Below are 23,906 nucleotides of genomic sequence, written 5' to 3'. Positions count from 1 at the left end.
TCCCGCGTATCTAATAAAATGGCGATCTGCGTGACCTCCCCAAAGTATACAGCCTTTAAAACATCAACATAGGCGTGGCTCAAGGATCAAAGCTCGGACCAATACACTTTGTTATCTACGTAAATGACCTTCTTAAACTTGCTACTGAAGCACTGAAACATGCAATGCAGCACGATGCAGACCTCCGACTCCGACTTCACTATACCCAGCGAGCGATGTATTTCAATCACTATGCATCCTAGATTACGCTAGGCCAACCAGGTAAGTGGTAAAGGACAATCACACAAGGAGCTAACCCTCAATTGGCGTACAGTCCGACTAACTACAACATTTATGTTCAGAGTACATATTCAAAAGAACCCCTGAGATAAGTCAGTACCAATAAGTCATCCGATCTCCTGAGAGATTCACCAATATCTCAGTGTTTTCGATGATCGGTGCTGAATTGTAAATGTATAATGTACAATGCGATCTACATATACAAACTGAATCCAAGATTATTCCATCATAAATTGCCTGTTCTACTTCAAATTCATCGGCATTCGGTATACTGTTTCCAAAAAAATCCTCGCAAAATTCATTGATTCGTGGAGGAGTTCAAACTTGATGATTCGAGCAAAAGATCGTTGAACCAAATTTGTCATCCTTTATTAATCGTCGGAAAAACATCAAAAAATCCTTCATTCATCTTCTAGTAGGATTTCCATTCGTATTCATCAATTAATCCTTGGTGTTTCCCTCAAAATTAATTAATTTTTAAATAAAAATTGCAGAACGAAAATTTTCACGACCGTCTCTTTTCAAAGCCAACTCAATGCAGCACGATGCAGACCTGCTACATGTTGAAATGTTCTATCGATCAATACTACAAAAACGTCATACATCACATTTGGTCGGCCACGAAACCTTCCTGATGTCAATATATTCATTGATGGTACTGTAATCCAACGTGTCAACAAGATTAGATACCTTGGACTAGTGATCGACGACAACCTTACCTTCAATGATCATGTGAACCTCGTCAAGAAACAGATAACACCTTTCGTATAATTGATGTGGAGAAAAGGCAAATACATTGATGTGGAGAAAAGGCGACAACTTTATGCTGCTTATGTTCAGAGTCATTTGCTCTACATGCTGCCTGTTGAAAGTTGAAAGAACTTCAAACGTTACAGAATCGTTGTGTTCTCACTTTTTTGGCCATAGTTGTGAAATTCAGCAACACCTAAGTCACACTCATGATAGTTTTTCGCAGCCAAACTGCTTAGATTTGTTTTGCTGTTAGTCTCAGCATTCCAAAAACACCCCACTTGCTATATCTCTGGTCAACAGTGCCGTTCTATTGAGTGCCTAAGTGAGGTAAGTCCATCTACGACGAAATTTTAAGCATGACTTTTGAATTGAAGAGATCATTTTGAAACGATTTTCATTTGATTTCGAAACGCGAAAGAATTTCAAAATCATCCTCTGTTTCACATCAAAACCTTCCATTCTTATCGATAAAACATTTGATTGATATTGACTTTTTGAAAATATCGATAATCGATTGTAGGTAGGATAAACGGTAGACTTGGAATAAGGCTATATAAACAGAAAAAACTCTCTCATATGTGTCTACCTAAGTCCTTTTTTTAAATATTACCAGAACGACCGCTGCAACAGCTGCCACACCAACAAAACAGAAAACACTTTTTGAAGTATGGTAGGTTGCCTATAATACTCTAATGTCATATTGTGATGGTTCGCGCGTCTACCCGGTTTTTTTTTGCGTACAGTGTTTTTGTTAAATTAATCTAATTTTGTGTTGCTGTTTGCGACTCAATTTCTTTGCCCAGGAAATCAAATCGAATTTCGATAATTGATGAAGTTCCTAAAACCCGACTGGGTTCATCATAATGGTACGAGACTTACATACAAATCCACAGAGAATGATGTCCATTGGACTTGTTGTTCATAAAAATTGTTTTCATTTTACTGCAGAAAAACCAATCTTTTCAATTGATGTTCATCCCGACGGTACAAAATTTGCAACGGGTGGTCAAGGCAGTGGACCAGAAGGTCTAGTGGTAATATGGAACTTGAAGCCGGTCCTGTCACCCGATGCCGAATTCAACAAATCTGTGCCGAAAATGCTGTGCAGATTGGAAAATCATTTGGCCTGTGTGAATTGTGTACGTTGGTCCATGAACGGCACGTTTTTGGCATCTGGTGGTGATGACAAAGTTGTTATGATATGGAAAAAAGGCAAAGGTCCCAGTGCTGTGTTCGGCAATTCTGGCATAACCAAAACAACGGAAAACTGGCGTTGCGTATCCACACTCAGAGGTCATGCAGGTTTGTAAAGAATTAGCGTCGGAACGGTAATACGCGCAAATTTTAATACTAACTGTAAATAGGAGACATACTTGATTTGGCCTGGTCACCGCACGATCGATGGCTGGGAACGTGCAGTGTTGACAACAATGTCATTATTTGGGACATGCACAATCCACAACTGATCGTTGCTATTTTGAAAGGTCACAGTGGATTGGTGAAGGGGATTACATGGGATCCAGTCGGGAAGTTTGTGGCATCGCAGAGCGATGACAGAAGTGTAAAAATTTGGAAAACTTCTGACTGGACGTGTCAGTCAACGATAACCGAACCGTTCGAAGACTGTGGTGGAACCACACATGTGCTACGGTTATCGTGGTCGCCAGACGGTTTATATTTGGTATCAGCACATGCCATGAATGGTGGTGGACCAACAGCTCAAATAATCGAACGTGAAGGCTGGAAATGTGACAAAGATTTTGTGGGGCACAGAAAGGCAGTTACTTGTGTGGTAAGAAATCAGAACCGTTCTGTGTGGAATGGTCATTTTCAATTCATCCTTCCTATTGCAGCGATTTCACAACTCAATCTTAAAGCGACAAACTTCGAAAGCAAACAAGGCCCAGCAATATTGCTGTTTAGCTGTCGGATCAAGAGATCGAGCTCTATCGATTTGGATGACTGCGCTTAAGAGACCATTAGTCGTAATTTATGATCTCTTTCAAGACAGTATCCTTGATCTGTCATGGAGTACGGACGGTCATATTCTACTTGCGTGCAGCACGGATGGTACAATTGCGTGTCTACAATTTTCTGCCAATGAACTGGGTAAACCTTTATCCGAAGAGGACAAGGTACGTAAAGCGATGGCATTTCTGGCTTGCTGCATGATGAGACGTGAAAGGAATTTGAGACCTTTTTTTGTTGTTGCAGAATTCACTCTATCAGCGAATGTACGGAAAGAGTGCAAATATTGATATGGTGCAACCGGAGAAGGATGTCATCATTGAATATCCAGAGTTGGTCAATGTAGCCAAAGAACGACCGACAGTAAATCATTCCAACGAAATTAGGGCTGAGAATAATGTTGCACCGGAAGTGGTGAGACCACGACCAGTAGTGAATGCTGGATCACCCAAAACAGCAATACCTAAGCAAATTGAAACGCGAACAGCTGACGGTAAAAGAAGAATTACTCCGATGTTTATACCGCTGAATCAGGAAGAAGTCTCGTAAGTGTGGTTGATGCAAAATGTCCGTTTTCAGAAATATTTATCGGTCAACTTCTGCGCTATTTAGAGATACAACACAAGAGCTGAACAGCTCTTCTCGGAGCAACACAAATATGGTTGTTGACGAAGCTCACGACAAATCGCCTGTGATACCTCAACAATTGATTGCAGCTACAACAACACCGCCACAGAAACGACTCGATCATCTGCTTGATAATAGGCTAACAAAGCAGGCCCCAATCAAATCAAACAATATGCCAAAACCATCACCACCGACAGCTACCTCATCCGGTCAATCGAAATGTGACGAAACGTTTCCAATTAAACTGAACAGCGTGAATGCAGGCAAAGCCGTTCCACTCAAAGGCGCCCATGAAAAGGCTTTGGGCGAATTTACTGTAAAAATTAGCAACACTGCGACGAACACATCGTTCGGTTCACTATCACTGATTGCATGCAACAATCTGCAGAGCAAAAACGAATTGTGGAAAATTAACGTTGGCTCATCGGTGGTAAATTTCTGCCTATCACAGAAGTACGTTCTGGCGTGCAGCTCAAACGGAACGCTTCGCTTTCTGGATATTAAAACCGGTATTTGCATTCTGCCTGTGATCAAATTACCCACGGCCGCCGTTCAATCAGCATTTGTACGTTCATTGAATTTGACCAGGTTTTCCAATGCTAATTTGATCTTTCCAGAGCATAAACAGCGAATTCGGAGGCATTGTCACCGAATGTGGCTCGGTTCGCATTTGGAACGTTCCTGACCAATCGATTTACATTGCTTGTTCGTGCAAAGATCTTCTGACCGGTTCATACGTGGCCCATTTTCACATTACAGAAAATGGTGTTGCCTTCGTTATGCTCTCGAATGGTTGCTCATATTCGTATTCTAGAAAATTGGACAGTTGGTAAGTGTTGGGTTTGGAATGATGAGGCATTTATCACTTGAGTTTCTATCTCTTTCTGAAGTCCAAGTTTCAATGAAACCACAAAAATTTGCGAATGAAAATCTAAAAAAAAGCGCCAAAGTCCCACACAAGCAATAGGTGAACTTCTAATTTCAACTACTTTGTAGTCCCAAATTGCAGAGAATTTGGTGTGCTTATCGGCCCCCCCTTTTTTGTTTAAAATAATCGTTCTGAACAGCTGTACGTGCATTGCGTTGTTATTCATTGAACAGTAGCAATGGAGTATATCCGCTTAGTATGATTTTCATTGATCGATACAGTTAATTGGTCGCCCAATGCATTTCATTAAAAAATGAATCAAGAAATCGAGATGCATCAAAGATCTAACAGTTTGCCTTCGAACGAAATATGTTGATCCGAGTCGGAGCCGAGCATAGGAAAACTTTTCAACTGAGTTCAGGAATTACGATTTGCGATTTGCGTTCTTAAGTCTCACCGAGTCTTGCATGCATCAATTTTCAAAGCATCTAGTTATAGAGCAACCGGTGGATAGTACCGCTAGATTTTCGAGATAACGATCTAAAATTGGATCTCTCACTGTGATGCTCTTTCCAGGTTGGAGCTTAACTCTCGAGATCCGGTTACACGGTATGGACTGTCAACGACGCCATCAAACCCAGTGAAAAATATACGAACGTGTCCACTAGGAGCCGTACAATCAACAGCAAACAGTTTCCAACCAACTGTAAAATCATACACGGATATGTAAGTTCTTTCGCAATCTTTTACGAAGGCCAACAGACCAGTGGATGGAACTTTCAAACTTCGATTACTTCTCTTAGAACAACAACTTCGACGGACTGGCAACACGTTTGTAAATTGTCTTTCATCGAAAATCAAATAAAAATTTGCGAAGAAATTCAATCGCCAATGGAATTGCAATATTGGTACGCAATGCTCGGTTCACATTTGGCTAGTCATGGCACGGAAAAGAGGATTCGATTTTTACTGGACGATTTACTTGGACCGACGCATTCGTTTGTTGATTTGACTAAGATGCCGGATAGATCCATTTTGGTAAGTGTATGGTCCGCATCTGGACGATGAATTAACGGCCATCGCATCTCTTTTAGGGAATATCGAAACATACTCTACTCGAAAAAGTGTTGGAACATTTCAAATTGGCGCCACGATGGCAACGAATATACATGGAGTATACAGAACAATTGTCCGAATTCCAGCAATCAGCGACGACGACAATGGATTGTGATGATGTAATAGGTTCGTGAAGTTAAAGGAAAGTACTTTTAGTTGTTGTTAACAAATAAAAATGAAAAAAGAACAGAAAATTGTGAGATGAAAACGCTTCTGTTTAATCGCTTATTGTTATAGCTCTGGCTATGATTCCGATTTAAAGAACTCTCTCATCTTATTGACCGCTTTGAATCTATGCGAAATAGCGTTTTTCTCTGATGGTGGCAGTTCGGCATATGTCTTGTCGTAGCCGACCGGCTGAAAACATGGACACCATCCGAAATCTCTTGGACCTCTCGGGTAAACGATATGACCTTCCGTAATGCCTTGGAACAGTATCACCTCACCATCAGCACATGGTGCATAAGCAAACGTACATATGGCTTGAGCCGATTTGTCATCCCAACCTTCCAACAGTGTATACAAACCTTCCGGACCGAGCCTTTGCACAAACCATTTAATGTATGGACCTAATCGTAACGAAATTGTCAGCTCTGTCCATCAAGACTTTAAATGACATTCCGGTATTGCAAACCTGGTAATCCCTTTAGTGCTTTGAAGCAAAGGCAAACGTCTTCTACTATAACCGGTCCTTGCACCTGTGTGGCGGCTTCTTGGCACTTTTTTATGCAAATTTCGTCGACTTCACCCTGGAGTTCCGGTAAGTCGAGTTTTTTCGAAACGATTTGGCGGTTAAACGATGGACCCAGAATCGAAATCACCTCTTCCAATTTCTTGCCATTGCCCGTAACGAAAGTGATTGGCGCAATCATTTTAATTCAATTTTATTGAAAAATGTTTGTGTGAGTGTCTGACCGATACCACAGATGACATGAAAGGTTATGTTTCCTTCTGTTTCACCTCTTAATAATTTTCGGCAGTTTATTATTAGCACTATACACACACTATACTGATAAACATATCATTGAGCGCTGGAAAAATTTGTCTATTTGTGTTTGGTAAAAAGAGATATCAGGCGGTAATATTTGAAAGTAGCATCCGTAACACTAAAGTGTGCAACAGGATCAGGGTCATACACGGAAACAATTCCCACCCGTGAGCCTATTACTTTCTCAGCACGTCACTCACTCGCTCTGCTCGAGGATCCCATAATTAAAATTCGTTGAATAATAAACGAAAAATGGTAAGAGATCGAAGACTTTCTATTTCGTAGAGACGTAACAACGTTTCTGATATAACACTGATTCGTCACAACATTACACAACTGATGGTTCCGACGATTCAGCATTGAAAAATTCTCTCATCTTATCGACCGCTTTGAATCTATGTGAGATGGCATTCTTTTCCGTTTTCGGCAATTCGGCATACGTCTTGTCATAGCCGACCGGCTGAAAACATGGATCCCATCCAAAGTCTCTCGGACCTCTCGGGTAAACGATATGACCTTCCGTAATACCTTGGAACAGTATCACTTTCCCATCAGCGCTTGGTGCATAAGCAAACGTACATATGGCTTGAGCCGATTTGTCATCCCAACCCGCTAACATTGTATACAATCCCTCCGGACCGAGTCGTTCCAGAAACCATTTAATGTATGGACCTAATCGTGAACAAAACGGTTAGCTGTCTATCGAATGAAAATGGATATTATTGTGACACAGACCTGGCAATCCTTTTAGTGCATTAAAGCAAAGGCACGTGTCTTCTACAATTACAGGTCCTTGCACCTGTCTGGCTGCTTCCTGACATTTCTTTATGCAAATTTCATCAACTTCACCCTGAAGTTCCGATAAGTCGACTTTCTTCGAAACGATTTGCCGGCTAAATGATGCACCCAGAATGGAAATCACTTCCTCCAATTTCTTGGCATTTCCCGTGATAAAAGTGATTGGTTTGCTCATGATCTCAGCTTTGTCATCAAATATTTGTGATTTTTCTTTCGCGACAACACTGGCAACGGGGTTTTGTTTATTTATACGAATGTTTGAATTGTCTATACCATTCGACATTTCAGCACTAAATCTAAAAGTACCATATGAACATCACCCGGGTGTGTAAAAGTCATAGAATAATGATCTTGCAAAGAAAAAACCGGCGCCAAACATTTAAAAAGAAATGTTTAACCTTTCACTCATTTTACTGACGGCAAGCCTGACAGTATACGGTGCGGTTGAATGAATTTTAACTGAGCATTTCGATGTACTTTTGATATTTTTGGATATTATTAGCCAGCTCGGAGCCCTGAACAAGGTGCCACAAATTTTTTTTATTTTCATCCGTACCGTCGGTGATATTGGTGCGTAGCCCATCCTGTCTACAGAGGGAGTGATGGAAAACTGGTTGTGGTTTCAATGGATAGTGTCTAAAATTCTAATAACAATTGTACAAAAATTTGGTACCCTGAGTGCAAGTGAAGCTAGCAGAGACACTCTAAAGTTAAAATAACGTGATTTTCAATCGATAGTGCCTGAAATTCTAATAACAATTGTACAAAAATTTGGTACCCTGAGTGCAAGTGCACCATCGACAACACACACGCAATGACTCATGTCAACAGTGCCGATGTGTTGGGTGAATAAGTGAAATGTTTCCTTCTTTCGATGTTTCTTTGCTTTTTGTCTCTATAACTTTGTTAATCAAACAAATCATCCCAGTGGTGTTTTCAAAGATTTTTCAAATCATGCACAAAATCTCACTGTAGAAGGACACATTTCACTTATTACAACATATCAGCACTGTTGACATGAGTCATTGCATGTGTGGTGTCGATGTCGATGGACAGCTGAGACTTCCAGCATTTCAGAATTAACCATTTTAATTACAAAAAATTTTAATAAGTGCGTCTCAGGTGCCTTTAAAGAAGGAAAAACTTTGAGCTACTGTCGGCCTCTATGTAGTTGGTCTCCAAAAAAAATATTTTGGTCATTGGTAGAGGAAATGTTGCTCTACTGCTAGAACTATTTATTAGCTTCATTCCTCAACTATCCACGCCTCTATGACTGTTTGAAAATCACGTTTTTTCAACTTTAGCGTGTATCTGACGGCTTCACTTGCACTTATGGTACCAAATTTGGGTAAAATATGGATGGGAAAAGCCACCGTATTCATATATTGCGTTTTACGTTATCGCCCTTCGTTTTAACTTGTTTCATTTTTTTTAAATTGAGTATGGGAATTTCCTTGTTATCTCGGCATTGAATTACGATCGGTCGGTAATCACACATCAATGCCATAATAATAACTAAACGACAGCCGAACAACAGTGTAGTTAAGTATATTCAAATCTATGCGCAACAAAAATTTACACGGAAATTCTATCGTGTATCGTGTATCGATAGTTATATTCTTTGCTTCGTTGCTATAAAGCTACCCTACATCAGTCATTATAATTAAATGATTAAAAGAAGCAGCCGTCTAATAAATATGTAATATACGATTCCATTTGACAACTCCTCCTTTTTCGTTGTCCATCTGTCAACACATTTCATTCATATCGATGGACACTAAAAAAAAATCACCGCCCACCGGAAAAATTGGAGTGTCAGCCGGCTACATAATTTATTCAACACAACATTGATACACTCAGTTTTTATTTATAACATCAACTTAAATCACTTAAATAGTCAGTGCCTGGTAAGATAAGTGAACAATATGGGTGTTCCAACATAATTACGACGATAATAAAATTGTTGAAGAAAATCTTTGTCCAATTCTATACATGCTGATTCAACGTATTTATTTGATAAAATTTCGGGCCACAGCGAACAAGCTATAAGATCGGTTGATGACCTGAAATAGATTTCTTATCATTCACTCGTCCTTTTTACTTTGCTGCTTTCATTACCGTCAAGAAGCTAAACAACGACAATGTAAAGATCTTTCCACTTCTGAGAATTCGAGCTCGTTTTAGTCCTTCCAAAAAGATTATCATGTTTTTCTTTAATTTCTCTGATAAATGAATCCATTCCGATGAATAAACGGCATGTGGTATTTGTTCGCGCCTGAGTGTAACCTCGTTGCCAAAGTAGCATGGTAGGAATATTTCGTTCATCATTGTAGCAGAAAAGGCAACGTAAAACGAAAGCGATACGTATTCTTCCAAGAAGTTACTCTGAAAATCGGAAAGTAATCATTGGAAGATTGGTAAAAATATATTAGGAACAGAGAACACCACAGACCCAGACAACAAAATTTGAACTGCTGAGTCACGAAAAGAGAATTTGATCTTTGAGGTAATTTTACTAAATGAATGAAGTTGTATTGCACCGATAAGCAGCTAGTTTCAGGATGGAAAAATGCTTTTAACAACACAGGCGAAAAGAGCCATTTTCTTCGCTCCGCTGAAACCTTGAGAAGCATTTGTTGTGTTTACCTCTGGAAAAAGTGGGAAATTGCATTTTCTAGGGTGACCTGTGGCCCTCGCTACGCTCAGAAACCAAACAACACCCTAGAAATACAATTTCCAACTTTTCTTCTCTCATTCATTAAATAACCATTTCCTAACGCATTACAAAAGGCTGTTATAACGAATGAGAGGTTTTAAATTCGCTAAAAATAGTATATTTCAACATACCCCAATACACACAAGATGTGTGTGCACGCGCGGGCGAAGCCCAAGCGAAAACACACATCGAGTGTGTATTGGGGTATTTTGAAAGATGTTTTTCTGTAATAGTGAGAGTGTGTTGGTGCATTCCTTCCCAACCGTTACTTTCCTTCTCGACCGTTTGCTTTCCCTACCGACCGATTCATATCATAGCTCACCAATACACTCTCACGTATACAGAAAAAGACTTTTAGGATAAGTGAGAAACAACGTTTTCTTACGTTCGGTGTGACTAAAAATGCCATGAGAAAATAATGTTTTGTTGACGCTTACTCTGATGACAGTTCGGGTGAGAAAATGAATATTTCCTCCTCTCTGTGTTAACAATAACTATTGTTTATTGTGTACCGGAAATTTTGCTTGGAGACACCACATTTAGTATTTTAATTTTCAACAATAATTCACTTTAACTACTTATAAAAACCATCAAGACTTTTGTGATTAAGTAAGGCTGTTCAACGTACATTTTCCAACAACATGTGAACTAAATAGTCTCAATGTAAACGTACATTCACCTACTTAATGTGAATTTCATAAGAAACAAACTTTATTATCCACTTACCCTAAGGATTTGAAGAGCCGTAACACAAAACACCAACGCACTACAAACGAATTGATAAAAAAATTGTACGTCGAAAACGGTCTCCACTTTGTCGATAAACCTGGAAGCATTTTAGTTAAATCTTTCCGGTGCAAAATCATATGAATAAATTACCTGGAAAGTTCCTCAAAGTTTTTGACATTGTCTAAGAAAAACTCCAACGTTTTCTCCTGTTGTACGTCGTGTGGTAGATCTAAATACATCTTGCCAACTCTACGAAATCTTTCTGCTAGTATATCCAGCTGTGCACCAATAGTAACCATTAAGTAAATGTGATATGATTCCAGTAGAATCAATGTATGGGCCATGAATAACATGCCAACTAATTGATAAGTGTAAGCGATCCAAAAATGGTGCCGATTATTTTGCCAATCCAAGTATGGATAATAAGCCGGATAGGCTAACATTGGTTTGTCCGAAAAAAATGGGGCGCAGAGTGAGAAAAATGTTGCGAAAAAAGCACATCCAAAATAGAACCGTAAAACGTTTGAAAATAACCCGAACCGTTTCTTGTAAATATTCACTTCATCCTCACTCTCACATTTAAATAATTTGATTCGCCGCAGGAAATCAAAAATGTCGTCAAAATTTAAAATGAAAATTGCTGCCCGAAGGCACACAGATATCTCAGCCAAACTTTCGAAAATGATTACTGTTGCCAGATCCAGATGTGTTCTCATATAAAAGTTGAGCAGCTTAAATCCAACATATGCATACGTGAACGACAGTTGAAAGAAGAAACGGTAGATCAAATATAAACTCCGAAATTTATAATTGATTGGCCATAGTCCGCAAATTTTGAATGCTACGATAACAGCATGTATTACCTCGGTGGGATCGTAGCTTGAAGGATCAAACTCGGCAACAGCGACCACTTGTGATGTCATCCTGTCGACACTTAATCACAGAATAAACTAAAAATTTGAAAAGAAATTTATTTAAATGTATAAGCCCGCCCAGGTTGTTATAATTGCTGTATTTTATTGGGAAATTTGTAAATCAATTAAAGCTTTCTGTACTCAGATCTAAGTTGAGAAAAAAACAACTAAAAATAATTAGAGGTACAATTAAGGTAATTTTAAAATTAATTATTTAAAAAGCCATTCTCCAATCACAACCACTCTTCAATTTATTTTTTTATTATTCTATCACATCATCATGTCCGGAGCGTTAGCGGAGGACTTGACGCCGTCTAACTTCCAAAAAAAGAACGAAGAAATTTTTTTGAGACGAGGCAACTATGTATAGGCGAGAATTTAAGTTTCTTTTTTGGCCTGCATCACCACAAATCCTATTTTATCTTATTCGCGCTTCAAATACGAGCAAAACGAGGTATCACTCGACTATGTAGCTTTAAAATTACCGGAGATACATCGTTTGGAAATTGGCACTTTTCATAGAAAATACACCAAATTGACTTTTCTCAAACAATCAAAATCTTTCAACTTTTTCTGTATGTTTCTATCTATCTATCTATCTATCTATCTATCGACGGACGATCTCGGAAACTAGTCAGCCAATCTCCATGAAATTTTGCAGGAACCTCAGAGTGGGCATAAAAATGAAATTGTGATACGCCATTACCCCAGGAAAAACCAGAATTTTGTTTTATTGGCCTCGAAGTGGTTTCTGAGTGTGGTTTTCGAGGGTCGGGAGCGCGTTTTCGGCTGTAGCTTAGCTGTATTGAAACCTACAGAGGCGTGCGACCCATCAAATGAAAGGTATTCGTAAGACGATTCGAACAAAAAAATAATTAAAAAAATCGGGTCAGATTCGTTTGAGCTAGAGTGATTAGAGTGACCAAATTTTGAGCTACTCGAGCGTAGGATGTAAGGACTAATATTTTTTTGGGTTATGAAAGATAGAGAGTTACTTTCTTCGGCAAAGTCTCAGAGTTTTACGAGTAGAACAGAGGGGCATATGTGAAAAATGTCGAAAGTTGGAAGTGGGTGGGTCAATTATGTTTTTAGAGGTATTTCTTGAATGGTGGCAGATAGAGAGTTACTTTCTTCGGCAAAGTCTCAGAGTTTTACGAGTAGAAAAGAAGGGCAGTTGTGAAAAATGTCGAAAGTTGGAAATGGGTGGGTCAATTGGGGTATTGGAGATATTTCTTGAATGGTCGTCAAATTTTTGATTTTCGTTAAATTTCGTCAAATTTTCGAATTTCGTCAAATTTTCGATTTTCGTCAAATTTTCGATTTTCGACAAATTTTCAATTTTCGACAAATTTTCGATTTTCGACAAATTTTCGATTTTCGTCAAATTTTCGAATTTCGTCAAATTTTAGATTTTCGTCAAATTTTCGAATTTCGTCAAATTTTCGAATTTCGTCAAATTTCGTCAAATTTTCGAATTTCGTTAAATTTTCGAATTTCGTTAAATTTTCGAATTTCGTTAAATTTTCGAATTTCGTCAAATTTCGTCAAATTTTCGAATTTCGTCAAATTTTCGATTTTCGTCAAATTTTCAAATTTCGTCGAATTTTCGAATTTCGTCAAATTTTCAAATTTTGCCAAATTTCCGAGTTTCGTCAAATTTTCAAATTTCGTTAAATTTTTGATTTTCGTTAAATTTTCGAATTTCGTCAAATTTTCGAATTTCGTAAAATTTTCAAATTTTGCCAAATTTCCGAATTTCTGTTGTAAACTGTTATAAAAAGCAGTGTTCTAAAACTTCTAAAACGACTGATATCCCAACAAAAATCTCTTCGAGAAAAGTGTGACGCAGTCTTTGAAGTACAATTTCTAAAATGAATGATATCGCTAGAGTTGACGCTTTCAGCTTCGTTACGCAAAAATTAAATTTTACACCCAATTTTAGTTCAAACAAGCTGGCTTAGTTTTTCTCATCATCTGCCAAATAATTTTTACCCAAAAAAATTTGACCGGACGCTGAAACTGACAAATTCTTCACGGATTATCAGAATGGTCGATGCCTACAACAAGTTATAGGAAAGCAAAAGTATACCAAAATGCTGCGTCGAGTTGCTCATTTCCTGCAGTTGGTTGATGCAGAAAAGTACTCGTTCCGTAGATCGTTGGCGTCGATGTATGCGAACACTGGAGTCGGTATTGATGCTGTTAAAAACATTGGCTATTGGAAGTCGACAAATGTTGCTGAAGGATACGTTGTTAACTCGCTTTCTTACAAAAAACGAGCCAGCGATACGTTGTCGTCACTATTAATCACCATCATTGATCACTGCCAAACGCGATCTTGGGGATCTGGAGCTAATAAGAAACGCAAGACGACCAGCACAATAGTGTCAAAAGTTTCTACACAAGAGTCGGCAGCATCCACATCAGTACCCAAATCAGCCACCTCATCACCACCATTAATCACCGCCATACTCGACTTGGGAACGGGAGCTTACAAGAAGCGCAAAGTGACCAGCACAGCATCGCATGAAGTCAAACAAGACGTCAGAAAGCTACATGTCTTCGAAAGGATATTTTCAGAACGCAGACGATATCATAAAGGATACAGAAACCATGAAATGGTTGCATTTTCATTAGGCTCAGTAAATTGTCTACATTGTACAGGCTGAAAAGACGAGGAAGAAGCAGTAGTCATTGTGTGTTATATTAGTAGATTACAGCCTACCTGTAATGATTCATTTACATGGCCCAGAATTGCATATGTAAATACAACTTACACGTTAAGAATACGTATCGCTCACGGTGCGCTTGAACAAAATTTAAATAGAATTGCCAATGCACTTCGAATATTTTATTTCATAGCTTCGTTAGGGGCTCGCGTAATGTTTTGTTCGAAGCCATAGTCAGTTTCTGGACTCAAAAATATATTCCTATGAACCAGGGTTGTATTTTAAAAATTGTTCGCTTCTAGCGTTAGCGATCGGTAGAATTTCATTAGCGAAACAATTTTCGCTGATCGTCAATCATTTCGCTAATGAATAATATAACTTTCCTCTAAACGCCTTTAAACGAATTGACCTCTGATTACCCGACATCGTAAATGTTATTCGATATGCAAATTTTATCGACTTGCAAAGCACGAGTCTTTCTGCCATTTTTACAGGGAATAGGTCTGATGACCATTCAAAGATCAATTCTTTAAAAACTAATAATAAAATCTTTAGCGAAACTTTTTTTTGATTAGCGAATGACTTTAGCGACGCTAACATAAATCAAAATTAGCGTTAGCGTTAGCGTTGCTAAAAAGATTCGCTAGCGAGTGCAACCTTGCTAAGAACCGAAGCACTTGCATCACACATAAAAGAAAGAAAGTACGATTGACATAGAGGGAGGAAGGAGGAGGATGAATGAGTACGAACGCTTGACGAGAAAGTTTTTTTTTCTATTTCAAAACGTTTGTGAGGTAATTTATTTCTGTAGCACTGATATTTTTTATAGTTTCATGTTTAATGTTCTGGCTGTCATGTTCTTGTTCTTCTTCGATTTTAAGTTTCAGAAACTAACTTTGTGAAACATTACAGCCGTCATTAAGACTAAAAGCGTGGAGCTGCGCTTCGATTGAGTGTGTGAATAATTTTTTTTTAATACATCCACAATCCAAATCTTGATTTCAATAACAGAACTTTTGATCGCGCATAGACTATTATTCGCGAAATTTCAATATAGTGAGTCGAAAGTTCCTTGAAACTTGAAAATGGCAGAAATTCGTTGAGACTTGTAAGGTCGTACAGGGACGGACTTTCAAACAAAAACAATACAAAACCGCTGTTGCACATGAGGTATCCAAATTTGAAAGTCCGTCCCTGTAATAAAATGAATGGACCCTTTTTGCATCCAACAAAAACGCTAAACAAAATCTCATTCAATGGTTTCTATATCAAATTTCGCTGTTAAAAACGTTGTTTGACAAATATCGTTCTCCGAAAAAAATTATTCGATTTTTTAAAAATGAAAGTAACATGCGTACTTTCAGTGGGAGTGTCGAAGATCATTGTTTTTGACCGTTCGTACTACTTGAATGTCCCCATATCAATCGTTAGAGTGACAAATTCCAAGATCTACGGTAAACAAATTGTTGCTTTCGGTCTCTTAACAGCGAAGCAATAACAGACGAATGTCCGAATTAGACCAACTTGGAATTGAAAGTAATAGCGGTGCTCGACGAGGGTAATGGGTCCTTTCGAATGGCCATGGAAACATTTTCGGAGTGCTTGGCTTTTAGCAGTTCAGTGAATATTGAAATAGTTCGCCCCACTGTACTCGGTATATTCAAAATGTGCAGATAAAATAATTCAATAGCGACCAGTTCCTTTCAAAAACAAAATTTATTTTTTTAAGTTTTACATTCAAAAACAGTTACAGGCAATAGTCATGCTGTTGCATGCTGTGAAAATAATTCATTAGATGAGGTAACAATATTGTAGTGAAAGCGAACTCACCTGAATGTTTTTGAGCAGCAAGCTTTCCGGTAACTATCTTTTCGACAAAGTGTAGAGTCTGTATATCCGAGCCGAAGGCGAGGTGTACAATGACGACAGTAACCAAAGCAAGTTGCTCAAAAAACACACGAGTGAGTCTGCGAGTATCACACAGCTCCTTCCGAAGTAATGAAATGTGTCCTGATCGAAAGTTTAAACTCACAAACATTGGGCTGCAATTATTGCACCATGTAATGGGTAATTTTTGTAGCAGGCTATGAAATGTTCAACTTTCGCATGAGTCGGGTAGTAACACATACGAAAAGTGGCATTAAAACAGTACACAACATAAGGCTGATGGTCTATTCCCTACCAAGGATGTTCTTAAAATACCTAGCCCATAAACTACGAACGTAGGGATCGAGGACGGTGAAATAGAAGAACAAGACCAATCCCTGAACAGTGGAAGTAATGCAAAAGAGATAGGTGAATACCAAATACGAATTCGGTTGTAATCGAGACAGGAAACCGAATATCCATGTCAGTCCCAAGGTCAAAAATAGAAAAGCGAACAGTCTGATTTGCGACAATCTCTCTCTCAACTTAGCTACGTCAGACGCACAAGAAGCATTGCTGAAGCCTCGGTTCACACTCACGACCACCGATATGTAAACAATCAAATCAACGGAATAAATTACACCGACCGGAGCCAGGACTCCATAACTCAATGCATGTCCAGTTGGATAGCAGAAATTCAGCTCGTCTTTGTTGATGGGCAGATACAAGGAGCGATCGATGATCAATGTCACGATAATGGGAATAACTGGGACCACCCAAGCGAAAAGGGCCGACTTGAGCAACAGATGACTTATGGTGAAATTGAAAACGACAACGTAACGTTTAAACTGAAAGTAGGCGATGATAAGCATCCAGAAATGCATGACCAACACCGAGTAGTGTAGGGCCGCTCCCATTGCGATGCAAGCGATAGTGTGTTTCGCAATGGCATCCACGTTCACGACATTCATTAGGGACATCTGCAGGGTAATGGCCGCCGAAAAGTGAATTAGGATTTTCGAACTGAGTTTGTTGCGCCAGTTGGAAAACACTGCGGCTGTTGCAAATATTGCCAGATTTCCGAGTAAAGAGAAGGACGAGCCGACGATTGTGATGGCTGTCAATGCACGGTCGTTTGTTTCGGAAATGTCGTGCCAGTCGTTGTTGACGAGATAGCCGAAGTGAGTCAGATGAGAACATTCGCACAAAGCGATATGGTCGAAATTGTTCACCCGTGTCAGAACACATCCGTCCGACAACCAAAACTCAGAAGCGAAACTCCAATATCCACAAGTTGAGTCGTCCACTCGAGTTGATTCGAAAAATATTGACAGTCGACTGGGCAGCCTCATATTGTCATCCAACTCAAAAATCGTCACCGATATAACTTTCCCATTTGTCCGGAAATATGACTTACTGGTCGGCATATCGGTCGATTGGAACAGTTTATCGTTGAAAAATACGACAATTGCTACGCTGGCATTGGGAAGACTGGTCAGCATGGCGTCGGGAAGATATGAGCCTATCACTAAGTCATTATCAGTGCCCCAGCTGGAAAATAATTCGTCGATCGACTCATTCGGACTGATATAACGCGAGGAATAATTTCCAAAATCATCATCCGAAGCGCTAGAACTTCGAGGCCTGTACAAAGACACTCCAGAGACTCCACTGACCATCGGTTTCATAACGAATGTTTCGATCAACGGTGCACGGACTGACACATTGCCATTTTGAAAGTCTGCAAGAATGTGACTCGACAATAGAATGTTGTCCAGAGCATTCAGCAACATATTCGTTGAATTGAGGGCAGCGGCAATTTTCAAGAAATTACCGTTCACTTTCATCAGACTGTCAAAGACCGACAAGATATTCGCCAGGCTATCCAATGTGACGGCGGAAACTTTCTGCAGAATTCGACTGGTTAGAAAAACGTCGATCGGTAACAAGAGTGGAATGTTGTCCTGAAGAATGGCTCTCAAGTGATCCAGGTCTTTTGGGGAATTGTCGAAATTCACGTATAATTCGAGCAGAAGCTCCGAAACAATGGAATGGCAATGTGAGGCATTGACGGACACAGTCCAAAATGCTCCGTTAATCTTGTCGGTGGAACAAGATCGTGTCAGAACATATGGACGAGGTGGACATAATACGGACGTTGGCACTGATTCACCAACATCCGCCACTCGCCAAATAATTGCGTCTAAGGACAAAGTCGATTCGTGCAGACAATATTCGGTCGATGAAATCGATTGCACGACTAGGTCAGTCGACTCATTATGGGCCAGAATTTTGATGAGTTTTTCGTAAATGAAAATTGTGTCGATTTGGCGACCGTTCATCAAAGTGACTAAATTGGTGTCCAAGTCAACGATGGTGTCATCTTGCAACGCCAATCTCAGATGGGCAACGAAATGATATTCGTTGGCCGATTCCGCCGTTGTTCCAATGTGAACGACAGCAGAGTCCAGAACTTTCACGAAATTATGGTTTTGCTTGAAGTCATCGACGAATCGATCAAAATCCTTCACATTGACGGAACAATCATCGTCACATCTCTTCACAATATCCAGGGCGAATACCATTCCAGTACAGTCGACTACAGCCGATGAAAGGTAAATGTAGTGCATATTGTGACCAGAACACCAGTACTGACCCTGTCCCACATCCTCAATTTCATATTTGCCTTCCGAATGAGCGTCCGGAAAAGAAGTCAAATTTGACTTGTACGCCTTGCCCACAACAGCGAAGCAAATGTATCCGAGATCGTCAATATTTTCCCTATACAATGAGTCCGGATGCTTCACCTCTAATTCGAGACAATTTTCCAGAAAATTGTACTGGAGCAGCAATTCGGGAGTCTGAATTGGGACATGAAACATACAAAGCACACACGAAACTGTGTCAGTTGCCCACGTCCATTCACCGTTAGACTTTACCGCTAGGTAGCTGTCACCACTTAACACCTTACTATAATTCATCGACCTGTCCCATTTGTAATTGAAATTTGAAGTGGACTGAGTGTTAGTTGTATTCCAGTCTGAGTATTTCAAAATGCTGTTAGTGGACAGCCCGAAGAGACACTGATTTCCATCGGTGAGCTGCATTTGCTCGGCCAATTTTCTGAACGTATACATTGCCAGACTTGATTCCAGTGGCATAATCGTCCCGTTGCAATATGTCCCCACCACATCTTCCTCATCTATAACTTCCACCGAAATCGATTGTCGAAACATTTGGATTGAAAAACATGCGGCCGATTTGCCATATACCGGCTGGAACGTATACTCCATGCGATAATATCCAACCGGACAGCGATATTGAATCAGTAACGATCGGTAAATGAGAATCGTGTACGCACTACACTTTTCGATTGTTACCGCTCCAGAAATCGCTCCGTCGAGTGGGTCTTTTGACGCTTTTAAAGATAGACACATGTCGACACATTCATCGCTGCTGGAACAATTGACAGGAACGGTTTTTGTGCTGAATTTCAATGGTAGTCCGAATCTACCGCATCTCTTGTCGTGCAGAGTAACTTCGCCGTTTTCGTATTTCATTAAGCTGGATATTGACTCGGTAGGCCATTGATTGGTTCCTCCAACTTCAAAAATTCTAGAAAATCCAAAATTTGCAGAGATGTATGAAAGCAGTCGTTTTTTTTCGCCATCGTCTAGTTCCATAAATGTTACACCGAGATCACATGATCTAAGTGATCGAACATCAGGAGCTCGGTATAAATAACAATGTTCGTAAATGCTAGGGACCTAAAGAAGAGAATATTGAAATGGCTGCAAGCTCCACAGAATTTCCGTTTCCGATATGACTAGGAGGTGCGGCACACGACAAATAAAACTAGTTTTTCGACTATTTTTGAATGTAGTACCTCATAACACCCATATCCTACAGTTCCCATTCCTGCTTCGCCCGTGTACAATTGTGTTTTACACATCGATTCGAAATTAGCTCTGTCTGGTGCCCATTCATCATTCTCACATTTCCTGAAAATGAGTTGGTGGCTCGCATCCACACAGTCAGTTGGAATCCATGCGTCACTGTTTGGAGCGTCTGGCCAATAGTAACTGACAGCTGAAAAACAAAAATAATTCCACGGTTTTTCACTAAACTGCCAATGTTCTCATTGTCATTCGACGAGACATGTAAGTGAATAAAAATATCTCAATCGTCGAATAGGGTTGTGATGTGGGGTGGTTTTTCGCGCGGTTTTTGATGAAATTGAGGAACCCTTGTCCTATGTCCTAATCCAAGCCTCAATCACAAAGCCCAGGAAACAATGTTGAACCGCTCGTCATTAGAACGCTAAATTTTAAAACTGCTAGCGTTAGCTATTCGGAGTAAGACTATTCTTAATCTTGGGGCTTAAGTTTTCCCATCATCGGAGTAAGCAGTAAACGATGATTGAATGTAAAAGAGGTAAGCGGAGAACAAGAACGAGAAGAAAAATTTGTTTTTAATTATCGACGTGTTACACTGTATAACGTCTTAAATTTGAATTTGTTCCCTGTGGATTCATTGTCAACCGAATGAGCAATTTTTAAGTCTTGCCTAGAAGTCTAGAAGCCTAGAAGCATAAAAGCCTATAACTCTATCCAGCCGGACAAACCTATCGAGCCAGTGAATACATTCAATTCAAACCCATTCAATACCCGTTGAAACGTTCCATTGCAATATTGCAATATCCATCAATCACCGTTGCACGACATTCGTTGCACCGTGGTGAATCCGTTGACCCTGAGCGATTGAAGAGATTTGAGTAATTCGCACCATGGAAGATGGATATTAAGGTACGTCGGATCTGACGGTGGTTAAAGTGTAATATCGGGTCTGTTGATTTGTGATGTCGGCTCTGGTGACGTATCGAGTCTGTATCTCTTATAATTCACATTGGATTTCATCTTTACTGTTCCTTTCTTATGATTTCAGTTCTTGAAACGTTCAGACGTTATTCCATTGAGAGCACTTCGAGAGAATTCTCACAACAATTTTGATGCACTGGAATTAACTATTTATTCAACTTAATGACTGTGTAATGACTGGGCCAACACACTCTCGCACATTTAATAATAATTATTACGTATCTGCGGGAATAAATTGGTTTATCCTCGAGGAGGAAGGTAAATCCCGAGCCGAAGGCAAGGGATACCTTCCTCCTCGAGAATTAATACATTTTCCTGCAGATTCGGCCTGTTACAAACCCAGTAGTAAACGTATAAGACCCCAGTAGTTCGTACGGGGCTAACAAATCAGTATTCATTAATGCACTTACTTGACCATGGCGCAGTGTAATAGTGTCCCTCGCATTTCTAACAAATATATTTGATCAATATCTAATAGCAAATTTACCAATAGGAAAATCAAATATACCGCTGCTATTGGCAGAAAAAACGCATGCAAAAGGAAAAGAGAAATTCGGTCCATTGTTGGTTCAATTTTCAGTCTATAAACGCAACTAAGTTTTTTACGAAACTCCCAAAAACTACACAACGCACAAAAATATTTTTTTTTTGCTTATTGGAAGATTGACAAATTAATATTTGCGTTGATACCCTCAGTGGATGATAAGAATTATTGCTGGGATTATTAGTTATTTCAATTACTGCGTGCTGGTTATGAAGATGGATAGTTTTTTATTGAGTGCGACAAATTCTGCGATTAATTTGAATTGTAAATGAGAAATTACTAGTGAGAATGGAGCAAGCAAACTAATAGAGAAATTACCACTCGAAATGCTGAGGAGGAGTTCCACAAGTCGAATCTGTTATCGAAAATTATGACCAAACATATGAAAATGTATGCTACAACAAATGAGGTAAAAGATGTCGTATCATCGGACCACTGCAAACAAAAGGAGTACCAGGTACAGCAAATGAGTTTCTATGCATCAGTCGTTTGTGAAAAGGTGACGGATCTGGCTAGCCATCTCAATGTTTCCACCTCTGAGTTTGATTTTCGATAACCAAAGCCTTGTCGTGGCCAGCTCCTGTTCAGGGCCAAGGCGAAGACCAAGACCTCAGTTATAATTCGACTTCACATTATCTTCTGTTAAAATTGCTTGCCGTCCGAAGTTTTGCAAAGATGTGTGCAAAACTTTAAAATCCAATATGGCGACAGTAGCCATTTTGTCAGCGCTCTAAAATGAGGACCATCGACTTTCACTCGTCAATATCTTTCAAACGAAAAAAAAGAACATGAAGTTCGGAAGAAATTTACTTCAGATGTAAGCAAAAATGTTCTATGTTCACTGTACGCTCGAGTAGCATCGAAGACGCTTACTCCGAGGGACCTAGCGTCGGATACGGTGATCCAAAATTTATGGACTTTTTTCCTCGATTGGTAATACCTATCTAATGCTGCAAAAATCGTCGAGATCGGTTCATATTCGACTGATCTATTGTCAAAAAAACGTTCCCGGACCCACTACGCTAAAATCACTTATAGCTCCGGAAGGAAATGACCGAAATCGCTCATATTCGAACTAGAACTAGCACTTGTGATTACTTGTGAATTTGTTTGTGGACTTTAGTTGCGTTCAGGGACTATTTTGAGGAAATCCTTTTCCCATTTTTCGGAAAAATGAAGAAAAATTAGGGAGACGTAGGAAAAATTAGGAAAAGGTGGGAAAACGTTTTCCTTAAAATAGTGCTTGGTTACGTTTTACTCAAGTTATTGTGCGGACCGGACCGACGGGCATTTTTTTCATCGCTGATTCGGCATCTCTGAGCAATCCCAAAAGGTTTCACCCTACTCCGGGATCTCGATTCGACTTGTTAGAAATCCAGTAGTAAACGTATAAGGGTACATCGTACAGGTCTAAAAATTGAAATTATTGAATTGAGAGGAGTGTGCTCAGGGATAGAATGACACATTAATGGATTCGACGGAAGTTGTGGTTGCATCATTTTATGGACCAATGTCACTCTGTCGACCGTTCCCAGTTCGTTTAATGGGAGGAGCCGGTTGCTAAACGAATACTATGGAGGTGTCAATTTGGGTAGCCAGATCAATGCTTTTTTACATTCTTTCTCGAGTACAAAAAGTTCTACCTCAACTGCCCATTTCTGGAGCTTGAGTGTGTTCAGGAACGTTACTTTCATGCCTCCGTTTTTTGAAAAAGCTTTTTTTTTAAATTATTTCAATAGCAATGCACTTTACAAGCACTCTGTAGTATACATCAGTCAAAAACACTCAAAGGAGTTAAAAGTGACGCAAGTCACTGTGCACTTTTTGGGTCACTTTTCTGTTGATAAAACGTTTGCGTACAGGCGCAGAATGCGTCACCTCCAGCGATATCAGTTGTTTTGGAAGTATGCACAGTGACTTGCGTCAATTTTACTCTTTTGAGTGTTTTTGACTGATATCAGATCTTTTGGAAGAATTAGTAGATTGAAAAATTTGCAAAATTTGATAAATTTAAAAAATTTGATAAATTTGAAAATTTTGAAAATTTTTGAAAAGTTTTGACAATTTTTTAAATTTTTGAAAATTTTTTAAAATTTTGAAAATTTTGAAAAATTTTGAAATTTTTTTAAAATTTTGAAATTTTTTTAAAATTTTGAAAATTTTTTCAAATTTTGAAAAATTTTCAAAATTTAAT

General features: G+C 39.2%; 4 protein-coding genes and 1 long non-coding RNA gene across 5 annotated transcripts; 2 read left to right on the top strand and 3 right to left on the bottom strand.

The window, feature by feature from the left end:
* Positions 1 to 159: 159 nt before the first annotated feature.
* Positions 160 to 23,135, top strand: LOC119068900. Its single transcript, XR_005086242.1, has 3 exons — positions 160 to 307; positions 17,220 to 17,228; positions 23,121 to 23,135. It is a non-coding gene; the product is annotated as an uncharacterized LOC119068900 (long non-coding RNA).
* On the top strand, positions 1,681 to 5,819 carry LOC119068855 (protein HIRA homolog). Its single transcript, XM_037172681.1, has 10 exons — positions 1,681 to 1,898; positions 1,981 to 2,334; positions 2,397 to 2,824; positions 2,886 to 3,167; positions 3,247 to 3,545; positions 3,613 to 4,192; positions 4,245 to 4,456; positions 5,072 to 5,221; positions 5,299 to 5,533; positions 5,590 to 5,819. Exons 1-10 carry the CDS (start codon positions 1,862 to 1,864, stop codon positions 5,743 to 5,745), a joined length of 2,733 nt encoding a protein of 910 aa, XP_037028576.1. The 5' UTR covers positions 1,681 to 1,861; the 3' UTR covers positions 5,746 to 5,819.
* LOC119068887 (inosine triphosphate pyrophosphatase-like) lies at positions 5,809 to 6,626 on the bottom strand. Its single transcript, XM_037172754.1, has 2 exons — positions 6,246 to 6,626; positions 5,809 to 6,180 (listed from the first exon to the last, which is right to left on the bottom strand). Exons 1-2 carry the CDS (start codon positions 6,481 to 6,483, stop codon positions 5,855 to 5,857), a joined length of 564 nt encoding a protein of 187 aa, XP_037028649.1. The 5' UTR covers positions 6,484 to 6,626; the 3' UTR covers positions 5,809 to 5,854.
* Positions 6,856 to 7,679, bottom strand: LOC119068886 (inosine triphosphate pyrophosphatase-like). Its single transcript, XM_037172753.1, has 2 exons — positions 7,335 to 7,679; positions 6,856 to 7,271 (listed from the first exon to the last, which is right to left on the bottom strand). The coding sequence occupies exons 1-2, from the start codon at positions 7,570 to 7,572 to the stop codon at positions 6,928 to 6,930; spliced, it is 582 nt and encodes a 193-aa protein (XP_037028648.1). The 5' UTR covers positions 7,573 to 7,679; the 3' UTR covers positions 6,856 to 6,927.
* On the bottom strand, positions 9,129 to 11,846 carry LOC119068873 (odorant receptor 94a-like). The gene is made up of 4 exons (XM_037172712.1): positions 10,993 to 11,846; positions 10,840 to 10,939; positions 9,516 to 9,782; positions 9,129 to 9,460 (listed from the first exon to the last, which is right to left on the bottom strand). The coding sequence occupies exons 1-4, from the start codon at positions 11,763 to 11,765 to the stop codon at positions 9,407 to 9,409; spliced, it is 1,194 nt and encodes a 397-aa protein (XP_037028607.1). The 5' UTR covers positions 11,766 to 11,846; the 3' UTR covers positions 9,129 to 9,406.
* Positions 23,136 to 23,906: the final 771 nt, after the last annotated feature.

This window comes from Bradysia coprophila (assembly GCF_014529535.1).
Source record: "Bradysia coprophila strain Holo2 chromosome X unlocalized genomic scaffold, BU_Bcop_v1 contig_20, whole genome shotgun sequence".
Classification (NCBI taxonomy): domain Eukaryota; kingdom Metazoa; phylum Arthropoda; class Insecta; order Diptera; family Sciaridae; genus Bradysia; species Bradysia coprophila.
The sequence above is the reverse complement of the archived record's forward strand: the minus strand, read 5'-3'. Positions and strand labels throughout refer to the sequence as shown.

What these genes read in the sequence shown, in the direction of transcription:
- LOC119068855 (XM_037172681.1), top strand. Translation starts at nt 1,862, where the DNA reads ATGAAGTTCCTAAAACCCGACTGGGTTCATCATAATG. An exon ending in TCTAGAAAATTGGACAGTTG is followed by an intron (nt 4,457 to 5,071) that starts GTAAGTGTTGGG and finishes TGCTCTTTCCAG; the next exon opens with GTTGGAGCTTAACTCTCGAG. An exon ending in GTAAAATCATACACGGATAT is followed by an intron (nt 5,222 to 5,298) that starts GTAAGTTCTTTC and finishes TACTTCTCTTAG; the next exon opens with AACAACAACTTCGACGGACT.
- LOC119068886 (XM_037172753.1), bottom strand. Translation starts at nt 7,572, where the DNA reads ATGAGCAAACCAATCACTTTTATCACGGGAAATGCCAAGAAATTGGAG. An exon ending in TGCACTAAAAGGATTGCCAG is followed by an intron (nt 7,272 to 7,334) that starts GTCTGTGTCACA and finishes GTTCACGATTAG; the next exon opens with GTCCATACATTAAATGGTTT.
- LOC119068887 (XM_037172754.1), bottom strand. Translation starts at nt 6,483, where the DNA reads ATGATTGCGCCAATCACTTTCGTTACGGGCAATGGCAAGAAATTGGAA. An exon ending in AGCACTAAAGGGATTACCAG is followed by an intron (nt 6,181 to 6,245) that starts GTTTGCAATACC and finishes CGTTACGATTAG; the next exon opens with GTCCATACATTAAATGGTTT.
- LOC119068873 (XM_037172712.1), bottom strand. Translation starts at nt 11,765, where the DNA reads ATGACATCACAAGTGGTCGCTGTTGCCGAGTTTGATCCTTCAAGCTAC. An exon ending in AACTTTGAGGAACTTTCCAG is followed by an intron (nt 10,940 to 10,992) that starts GTAATTTATTCA and finishes AAATGCTTCCAG; the next exon opens with GTTTATCGACAAAGTGGAGA. An exon ending in CGGCTCTTCAAATCCTTAGG is followed by an intron (nt 9,783 to 10,839) that starts GTAAGTGGATAA and finishes TCCGATTTTCAG; the next exon opens with AGTAACTTCTTGGAAGAATA.